Source organism: Lipophrys pholis (genome assembly GCF_963383615.2).
Source record: "Lipophrys pholis genome assembly, chromosome: 4".
NCBI classification, from domain to species: Eukaryota; Metazoa; Chordata; class Actinopteri; order Blenniiformes; family Blenniidae; genus Lipophrys; species Lipophrys pholis.
In genome coordinates, this window is record NC_137637.1 from 3,445,372 (window position 1) to 3,456,563 (window position 11,192).

Consider the following 11,192-nt stretch of genomic DNA (forward strand, 5'->3'; position numbering starts at 1 on the left):
CAGCGCCAACAATTTCTCCAGCCGGTCAGAGTTTACTGTCCCCCAACATGTCCTCCAGGTCAGAGGGTGTATTGTTTCCCAAGCCGTTGAGAGGCAGCAGAAGTTCAGCCTGCTCTGCGTCTGACGGCTGGAACAGCTGGAGGAGTGGAGCAGTGTATTTGCCCTGTATTTGCCGACGGGCCCTGCAGCAGCCCCTTTATTCGGCTGGTGGTGGAAGAATCCATCGCTGTGACGACAAGAAAGTACTCGGTGTCGTCTACCCTAACCCCTCCAAGATTAAATTGGGCTTCAGGATGTTGGAACCATGGCTCTGGATCCAAATTCTGAGAGATTGACAGCAGCGGAATACATGCCAGTATCCATGCACAGTTATAGCGCCACCTGCTGGCAACAGGAATGACGTGAAATATGAAAACACCAACATAATGTTGAAAACTTAAAGGCATAATCATGAAGAAAGATGTTCACCTGCAGCCATCAGAAGTACCTGGACATTGATGGAAGAACTGAAATTAAATGAGGATATGTTCATTTTGTATAAAGGGACGACCACAAAACTTAGATACATTTAAAAAAATCCATTCAAATGTTTTGAATTAAGTGTTTTTTCTTCAAAATCTAACTTTTTTATTTCCAATTTGCCCATTTCAGTCAAAAATCTTTTAAGACAATTTTTGTACAAAGCAGTAAGTTTCCTGTAGTTTTAGTGCAAAGAGGTATGATGCATGAAGAAAATATTGAAAAACGTTAAGAGCATGTTTTTTCACTTGCAGTGTACGTTATCTTTACACTGATTGGTCATCCTGCCTCAGCTGGAAGGCTGGTTTTTGTTCCACGTTGTTTTTTATGAATTAAATTGATAAAAAAAAAAAATAATCACATTTAATAAAAGAGCATTTTGTACTATTTGTAGTGAAAACTTTCACAAACCAGCGTGCAGCAACATTAGTGAAAATATATTTAATAATTAGAAGGAGCAAAGTTACATAAACAGGAATGTAGAACAGCAAAGTGAGAGTCGATCCGGTGAGGTACGAAGAGTTCCACCTACTACAACGGTGCCTGTCCAACTCCTCCAGAAGGCTGCAGGAGTCTGTGGAGGAGGTGCTGTTTGTCTCTCTGTGCCTTCTATGCGCACTGAGCGTCCGTAAAAGGTCTGCAGGAGGAGTCTGTGGAGGAGTCTGGAAGAGGAGTCTGTGGAGGAGTCTGGAGAAGTCTGGAGGAGTCTGGAGGAGGAGTCTGTGGAGGAGTCTGGAGGAGGAGTCTGTGGAGGAGTCTGGAAGAGGAGTCTGTGGAGGAGTCTGTGGAGGAGTCTGGAGAAGTCTGGAGGAGTCTGGAGGAGGAGTCTGTGGAGGAGTCTGGAGGAGGAGTCTGGAGGAGGAGTCTGTGGAGGAGTCTGGAGGAGGAGTCTGGAGGAGGAGTCTGGAGACGTCTGGAGGAGGAGTCTGTGGAGGAGTCTGGAGGAGGAGTCTGTGGAGGAGTCTGGAGAAGTCTGGAGGAGTCTGGAGGAGGAGTCTGTGGAGGAGTCTGGAGGAGGAGTCTGGAGGAGGAGTCTGGAGACGTCTGGAGGAGGAGTCTGTGGAGGAGTCTGGAGGAGGAGTCTGGAGGAGGAGTCTGGAGACGTCTGGAGGAGGAGTCTGTGGAGGAGTCTGGAGGAGGAGTCTGTGGAGGAGTCTGGAGGAGGAGTGTGGAGGAGGAGTCTATGGAGGAGTCTGGAGGAGGAGTCTGTGGAGGAGTCTGGAGGAGGAGTCTGGAGGAGGAGTCTGGAGAAGTCTGGAGGAGTCTGGAGGAGGAGTCTGTGGAGGAGTCTGGAGGAGGAGTCTGGAGGAGGAGTCTGTGGAGGAGTCTGGAGAAGTCTGGAGGAGTCTGGAGGAGTCTGGAGGAGGAGTCTGTGGAGGAGTCTGGAGGAGGAGTCTATGGAGGAGTCTGGAGAAGTCTGGAGGAGTCTGGAGGAGGAGTGTGGAGGAGGAGTCTATGGAGGAGTCAGGAGGAGGAGTCTGGAGGAGGAGTCTATGGAGGAGTCAGGAGGAGGAGTCTATGGAGGAGTCAGGAGGAGGAGTCTGTGGGGGAGTCTGGAGGAGGAGTCTATGGAGGAGTCAGGAGGAGGAGTCTGTGGAGGAGTCTGGAGGAGGAGTCTATGGAGGAGTCTGGAGAAGTCTGGAGGAGTCTGGAGGAGGAGTGTGGAGGAGGAGTCTATGGAGGAGTCAGGAGGAGGAGTCTGGAGGAGGAGTCTATGGAGGAGTCAGGAGGAGGAGTCTATGGAGGAGTCTGGAGGAGGAGTCTGTGGGGGAGTTTGGCGGAGTCGAGAGGAGGAGTCTGTGGAGGAGTCTGGAGAAGTCTGGAGGAGTCTGGAGGAGGAGTGTGGAGAAGGAGTCCATGGAGGAGTCAGGAGGAGGAGTCTGGAGGAGGAGTCTGTGGGGAAGTTTGGAGGAGTCGAGAGGAGGAGTGTGGAGGAGGAGTCTATGGAGGAGTCTGTGGAGGAGTCTGTGGAGGAGTCTGTGGAGGAGTCTATGGAGGAGTCTGGAGAAGGAGTCTATGGAGGAGTCTGTGGAGGAGTCTGGAGAAGGAGTCTGGAGGAGGAGTCTATGGAGGAGTCTTTTGAGGACTCTGTGGAGGAGTCTGCACGAGGAGGTTTGTCTCCCTGTGCCTCCTCTGCGCTCTGAGCATCTGTAAAAAGTCCATCCAAAGCAGGAGCAGGCAGGAGGTGGGGACTCCTTATTCCTCCTCAGGGCTCCCTGAGTGGGAGGCCGACCCAGGGTCCGACCGGGGCTCCGACCCGGGGTCTGACTGGGGATCGAGCCGGTGCTCCGAACCGGGGTCTGACTGGGGATCGAACCGGGGCTCGGACCCGGGGTCCAGGACGGCCCCCCGCTCCTGCTCCGACAGCTGCTCACTGCTGGGGATAGAATTCTTCTTGGGTCGACCTTTGGGCTTGGTGGGCGACTCCAGCCCTCCACCCTGCAGCACCTGCAGGCCACACACACACACACACACACACACACACACACACACACACACACACACACACACACACACACACACACACACACACACACACACACACACACACACACACACACACACACACACACAGAGTGTCACACTGACTTGCGGTCAGGAGTCACATGCAATCCTCTAAATCTAAATTCAAGAAAGGACGACATTGTTCACGTCCTTAAAGTTCCTCCACCAGAATCCACAGTTCAATTCAAAAATGAAATATTTAGGAGCCACTTCTAGTTGTTGGTGTCCGTCTCTAATACGATGTCAAAACCTTTCTGACACTAGATCAGGGGCTCCAACTCCGGTCCTGGAGGGCCCCTGTCCTGCATGTTTTAGTTCTCCCTGCTTCAGCAAACCTGAATCTAATGATGATGTCGTCACCAAGGTTGTGGAAAAGCTCAATCAGGAGCCCCTCATTGCAATCAGGTGTGTTTCAACGGGGAGAGAGCTAAACCCTGCAGGACAGGGGCCCTCGGGGACCAGGGTTGGACACCCCTGCTCTCCAGGGACTTTCAGTCTACGTTCACATCACAGGTCTTGATGCTCAATTCTGATTTGTTGCTGGGATCTGATTTCTTTTGTGGATCATTTCAAAAGCAACCTGCCGTGTGAACGTGATCGGAGCGGATATTTTTGGGCCCCAGAGCGCAGAAGATGACGCCACGCCGAGCACGTTATTTATGCATGACACGCCGGTCAGCACCAGGGTTGCCAGATGTGACGGTTTCCAGCCCAAATAACGTAAAACCTACACACCTCAATAAATACCAGCCCAAATCTCCGACTGTGTAGGAGTCATGATAAACCTGCAAAAACTATTATATCTGGAATAATGAACACGCCACAAACACACAGATGTATGAAAAAAAAAAAGTTAAAAAGTGAGAGAGTTTGGCTCCTCAATTGGGGGATACCCGCCATATCTGGCAACACAGGTCAGCGTGGAGATCAATTTTTGAAATGGTTGTTAAATACGAATCGGTAAAATCTAGACAACCTGACAAGGGGAAGAAGGAGAAAGAGGAAAAAAAGAGAGCACAGCTTTTATTCTGGTGGAGCCGCTTCCTCCAGTGTTTATCAGTGACGTCAGTCACTGGTACCACACAGGAACGAGGCCTGGGTCTGGTGTGCAAACATCACAACTGGAGCTTTCACGTGGCCACAGAACAGGTTGGATATGAGTCGCTGTGAGTCAAATCTGAATTGGGTGGTATTTCCCTGCAGTGTGAACGAGGCCTCATTTCTTCTCCGGCCGTTCAGGCCTCATGTTTGACACTCTCAGCCTTCATGAGTCCTTTTGTTCCTTGTTTCTCATTTAGTTTTACTTGAGAAAGATTGATTGTTAAGTCCTAACAGGTGAATCACAGAGGTGGAAAGTAAAGAATTACATTTCCTATCATTATTGTAACTGAGTACTTTTTTGTGTACATGTATTTTTTAAGTTGTTTAGAAACACAGTACTTTTACTTGAGTATGTTTTAATTACTGTAGGTACTCTGCTACATATTTCAATTGAATCTATGTACGAATTTGATTATTATATTAATGTGTTAGTTCAATTACACACTAGTTATACTAATGTGTCAAGAAACCTCTTAAAAATGCTCTTCCTGTTGAGTTAACTGTCAAAGGAAAAGACCCTTATTTTGATAGGTCCAAACAGGAACATCATGGCAGAAGAAGATTAAACTCACAAATCTTTTCACTCATGGTTGCAACACTATAATTACTAAACTACAGTAAACTAGACTAACTAGACCACAACAACACAACACAATCACATTGAAAGGCATTTAAAGTCACAACAACCCAAACTCCCATGGTGCATTGCAGCACAACAGTCCAGTCCAGTACACTCAGCTGAGGTTACACAGTTCTTTGACGGGTAGATGTAGTTTCACGCCGAAGAATGTTTAGTTCAGTCTTAAAACACAGTGATGGTACTTGATACTAGAGGTTAAAGTCACTGCTTGTGAGCGTCACCATTCTGAGTTCTAGATTTAGTCTCGCCGCTGTTGCACTTTACTTTGTAAAGTTGTTCCTTCCATTCAGAACTACTTCCAGGTCTAAAACTCATTGACTTTCTCCTGCTGTCTAAAAAGTAACTAAGTAACTTTTGTACATTCTTTAGGAGCTACTTTTACTTGAGTAATTTTTAGACAGGTACTTTCACTTGTATTTGAGTGAAATTTTATCAAAGTATTTGTACTTTTACTTGAGTAGAATATTTCAGTACTCCTTCCACCTCTGGTGAACAGTGAACACGTACTTGTGGAACAATACAACAATGCGTATGTGGAACAATATTTGTTTTGTGGTTTTCCTTTGAGTTAGTGGAGGATTTCATTGAAACCACAGAACCCTTCTTTAACAACAAGAACATTTTCTCTGTACAACTTAAACGACTGAACACAAAACTGACTACATTTACATTTAATCAGTACATTTAAAAACACTGTTAAAAAGAAATAGAGAAATCAGCTTCAGTCTTAAATTAGGTCATATCTAAAAGATTCCACTACATAACAAAACATCTATCAATGCACGTTTGTTGATTTTATGTCAAATTATTGTTTTAATCAGTTGATTAGACATAAACTTAACTTCAGCATAAACTTCAGTCTTTGTTTTTGTTTTGTTTTATTGTTACTAATAGGTTTTTTTTTTAACTGCAATTTTAACATGTAACGTAGAGTGGCCTTGGGATTATTATTATTATTATTATTATTATTATTATTATTATTATTATTATTATTATTATTATTATTAAGCCTAAACTTGTTTTTACCTTCATGTGTATTACAGTAAATTCAGAGATTTCTATATGAGGGGAATTTAGGAGTTTTTCTTATAATGAGAAAATAAATTGTATTTTCTTCATGAAAACACTAAATTTTGAGGAAACGATGTTAAAAATGAAAAATATCTGTTTAAAATTACAAAAATGCAAAAGAATTAAAAAAAAGAAAGAAAAGAAACTGAAACGAAACTGAACATTTGAAAGCGGCTCGGTCATGAAAATAAGATTGTTGAGTTTTACGGCTTTTAGATAAACCTCATGTGACTTATAAAGCTCAGAATAACACGTGAATACAAAGAGAGAATTTCCCATCAGCCTCTATTAAAGACGTTTTTATTTATAATAACTTTAAACATGTTTAACTTACAATTTTCTTCCACTTCATCCTCCGGTTTTGGTACCAAGTTTTCACCTGCAGCTGACTGAGACCCAAAGACTCCGCCAGGTCGATTCTACACGCACACACACACACACACACACACACACACACACACACACACACACACACACACACACACACACACACACACACACACACACACACACACACACACACACACACACACACACACACACACACACACACAGACATTGTCACTGCACTAGTTGATATTTCACTGTTAATATTAGAAGAAAGTACAAATACTAATCATAGAAATCTGATAATAAATCAGTTATATTTAATATGAAGACAATGAACCATTTAATGCACATTTCTACTTATACATTACGTGTTTTTTAAATTTCTATTTCTATTTTAAACATTGTATAAAGAGTAAATGTACATTTCTAATTCACACGTTGTCATTTTAATATCACTCAACACATCTGTTGGAATCAGCTCATAAATGACCATTAAAAACTGCAAACTCAGCAGCTGCCACAGTTACGTGGTGGCAGGTAACTTGGAAAACAAAAGAAATGTATTGATTTCTTAAATTAGATTAGAGAGTAGTCGAAAGACAAAATATAACGTTTAAATTACTCTTCACACTTAATTATAATTGATATTGCTGACTTTTATATTTTCATGCTGCTGTTAATGTAAAAAATGATTTACGCAGAATTTGACTACAAATAATGTAGAGTAAACAATACGTGTGTAATATATGTCATTTAAATCATCTACCAACATGTAGTCTGTACGTACTGAAATCAGGTTTGACTTATAGAGTCCAACACCAGCAGCTAAACAAATGAATATTGAATTAGTCAGATGAAGTTAATCTAAAGATTTTACTGAAAAACGATCAATTTACTGCGCATGACGCTACATTGGTGGAAAAGAGAAGATTTAAAGGTTTTATGAGTGTTTAATTGTTATTGCTATTTCTTCTGAAAGTTATTTTCATAGTACCGGGCTATAGATGTCAGTAGTTGAATTCCGCGTGTGTCTTTGCTCCTCGGGTTTGGAGACGCACCTGTCAGGTGTGGACAGGTACTTCTGCTTCTCGAAGCGCTTCTCCAGGCCCATCAGCTGCAGCTCGGTGAACACGGTGCGGCTCCGCCGGCCCTTCTTCGCCTTCCCGCAGCCTCCGTCAGCTCCACCGGCCTCCAGCTTCCCGCGGAGGTGCAGCTCCAGCGGGAGGTGGTGCGCCACTGCGCCGCCGACCGACAGGCCCGCAGCGGCGGACAACAGCGGGGAGCCGAGCCGGGAGCCGAGCGGGCAGGACAGCGGGGAGCCGAGCGGAGAACCGAGCGGAGAACCGAACTTCAGGAGGCCGCTGTGGTCCGCTTTCAGCACTGCAGGAGAAAACAGAATATAGAGGAGGTCTGGAGGAGAAAAGGAGGACTGGAGGAGAAAAGGAGGTCTGGAGGAGAAAAGGAGGTCTGGAGGAGGCAACGAGCCCCAAAACATCCCCACATCAGACTCTAACCTCACTACAGCTTCACATCATATTTCACTGATTCACAGAAACATGGAACAATTAGAAAAATATTGAAACACTGAGCATAATAATAACAATAACAACAATAATAAGTATTATTATTATTATTATTAATTATTATTATTATTATTATTATTAGTATTATTATTATTAGTATTAGTATTATTATTATTATTATTATTATTGTTGTTGTTGTTATTGTTGTTGTTGTTTGATTATGTTTTATTTTATATTTTAGACAATGTAAGAATGTAATACATGAATACATTTACGTGTTTATTCTCGATCATTACATGAATATAGTCTTTATGCATTAATTTATACATTTTATGTCTTCGGAGCCTCGAGATTGTTATGTCCTCCGCTTTTAATCGTTCTTGTACTGTTTTGATTGGCAGTAATAATATAATAAAGTTACGTTGTGCTGTATACACTTCAATCTACTTGTAATCGAGCTTAAACAGTACAACCTAACTTTTTTTATTACTGTTTCTAGTTTTGTTGTAATAATACCAGAATGTTATGTTGCGCTATTTGAGTTTCATCGCAATTTCTTTTGTATTTTTTAGTTTTGTTGTAATATTACCATAAAGTTGTGTTACTTTGAGCCATTTGGGCTTAATTATTAATGTTTCCTGTTTTTTTGTTTTTTTTAGCTTAAACGTTTTATTTTGGGAGTAATAGAAATTCAGAATACACCTTAAATGAATTTGCCGTGTGTTCAGTGAATATTGTATTAATCGTTGGCTTTTACGCGAAACAAAACGCCCGCAGTATTTGCGTGACAGCCGCTTCCCTCCCCCGGTGACCCGGTGACGCTCCGGAGCCGGAGCCGCATCCAGCGGTTCGTGGTTCCTCTCTTACCCAGCTGGTTGTGGAAGTTCCGGCCGGACAGCAGCGCCTGGACGCCGAACTTGAGCAGCTCTCCGGCCGGAGCGGAGGCTTTGCGCTGCGGGTGATCCGTGAGGATCTCCTCGATCATGAAGCTCCGGTAGCGGTGCGTCCGGTGGTCCGGGTGGACCTCCGCCCCCATGTCCAGAGGATGCTGCATCATGTCGGCCACCGACTGCGGCTCCTTCAGGCCGGATTCATGGCCCCTCTGCGGCTCGGCTGCAGGCCGGAGATCATGAGGGGTCCGCGGCTGGTTCCTGCGTAAAGTCCCGGGATGGAAGCTGCTCCGGTCCTCCGCTTCTTCTCTCCTCCTCCGAGTCTGTCCTGCTGCTGCAAATAAACTTTGCGCTTTAACAGTCCCGTTGGCTCCACCTCTTCTCTTCTCTTCTCTTCTCTTCTCTTCTCTTCTCTTCTCTTCTCTTCTCTTCTCTTCTCTTCTCTTCTCTTCTCTTCGGTTTATGCAAAAGGGAGGAAAATCAGATTCTTGTTCATTTGATTTCGGAGACATTGGAGGGGAAATGGCGCAGATCTGCAGCAGAAATGAGGATCAGGTGAGGATCGGACAATATGTGGTAACTTGTGCATCTCTTTATCTCTTTTCTCTAAAACGAATGATGGGAAACCCAGGAAAGAGAGGAAGAATATAGATTGTGAATGAAAGAGAAAACTTGATCTACTCCCAACAACTCTAGTAAATCATATTTACAGTCGTTTTTTTTATGATAAAAACGTAAATTTGTCTTTTTTAAGTTTTTTTTTCCAAACGAGATATAGTGAGATATGGGATTTTGATCAATTTTACACGTAGAGGAGCTTTGATGCAATATAAATGTATTTGACACTGATTTAAAGACTTGAATAAGCAGATATCGATTCTTCAGCAACATGTTGAGGTTAAAAGCTTTAATATACACATATTGTGTTTTGTGAATATTTCAGACATTAAGAACATATTAAAAGAAACATAAGCGCTTTTTATTTTCTTCTAAATGATTATGAAACTAAAAATCTCTTGTTCTGATCTTGTGCTGCACTGGATTCTATTATCATGACGACTCTTCATGGGATTCTGCGCCATTATTGCAGGTTCTTTTCAACAAATTACTATCTGACAGGATTTCTTTGTATTTATGACAATAAAGCGTTTGAATCTTGAACCTGGAAAAAAGATGAAAAGATTTGATCTCATGTTCGTCACAAAGGTTCAAACACTTTTTCTCAGCTTTCTATTTGTATTTTTAACTCTTTAAATCTCTTTTTAAATGTGACCCAGCACTGGAGTATAGAAGCCATTTATTTATTTATTTATTTATTTATTTATTTATTTATTTATTTATTTATTTATTTATTTATTTATTTATTTATTTATTTATTTATTTATTTATTTTCAGTTGTGGTCTATTGAAGTCACACAATGTTGATTTTTCACAAATCAAATGATTTGTGAGGATAATATTGTTACAGAAGTGTGTTATTCTCAATATACTCAATCAGCCAATTTAAAGTAAAATTGGTGAAGAAAACTTTGTCCTGATTAGTAAAAGTACTGAGGTGTGTGTGCACACACAGATCTGTCAATGTTTACTCAGTAAATATGCACAGAGATTTAATGAAGAGGTCTGTAAATGTGCTCAGGGTTTTTTTTTCTTCATAAATGTCTGTAATCCTACATGTTTACAGGATGTAAATATTCACATTAATCTGTAAATGTGTCAACAGATCTGTCAACAAGCAAACAAATCTGTGGCTCATTTCTGTGGCTCATCTTGACACCAAGTTAATATTGTGTCTGTAGATCAGCATTTATTAATGTGCACACAGATTTGTATAAATCTGCGCTCGGATTTGTAAAAGTGCTTTGTTTAAACAAATGTTGGCGACCTGGAGAGCCGGTGTGGATCTGTCACTCCTCTAATCTCTCCATCAGCAGCCGCTGCAAGAGAAAGTGGCACACTGATTTTTAGATCTGCACTTTGTGACAGAAGAAAGAGTTTGAGCCTGGCAGCTTCAGAATCCTCTGGAAAAATGTAAGACAGCTCTCAAAATCAACGATAAATGATAACTACAGTGATTTTTAATCAGCTTTACATGTGAGAATCTCCATGTTTATTGAAGATTTTAACCATTTAAAACCCAATCATGCAAAAAAGGAAGCTTTTGGTCACTGAGGGATTTTATGATGTTTAAAATGCAAATCAACTCACTTATATTTATAAATGCACAAATTTTTAGAAAACCAACTTCTTAGCTTTGAGATTTAAATTGTTTAAAGGTGCCTGCTTAATATATAAATACATGGGATGGCCCCACCGCCCGTACGAGTCTTACTAACACTAACCCAACCAGCAGAGTGATTCTGAAATCACATTTAGAAATTCCTATTTTACCCAGATTGCCTTTCTCTGTTAAACTGGGAGATTATATCTCCAGTTATCCCTCAAAGCTCCCCCTTTGTCAGTTTTTTTTTTTTAAAAAACAGTACAAGATACGGCTGGTCAGCAACCGAACCTGTGGACAATCAAGCACTTTTATATATATGTATATTATAAATAAAATAAAATGGCACTTTACCGATGTCAGACTACTGAGTATACACTTTAATATTTGCA

General features: G+C 42.0%; 1 protein-coding gene across 1 annotated transcript; it reads right to left on the minus strand.

The window, feature by feature from the left end:
• Positions 1-2,715: 2,715 nt before the first annotated feature.
• Positions 2,716-8,746, minus strand: barx1 (BARX homeobox 1; the record flags this gene model as incomplete). Its single annotated transcript, XM_080462301.1, has 4 exons — positions 2,716-2,967; positions 6,171-6,255; positions 7,225-7,546; positions 8,557-8,746. 4 exons carry the CDS (start codon positions 8,744-8,746, stop codon positions 2,716-2,718), a joined length of 849 nt encoding a protein of 282 aa, XP_080318427.1.
• Between the last annotated feature and the right edge of the window lie 2,446 nt (positions 8,747-11,192).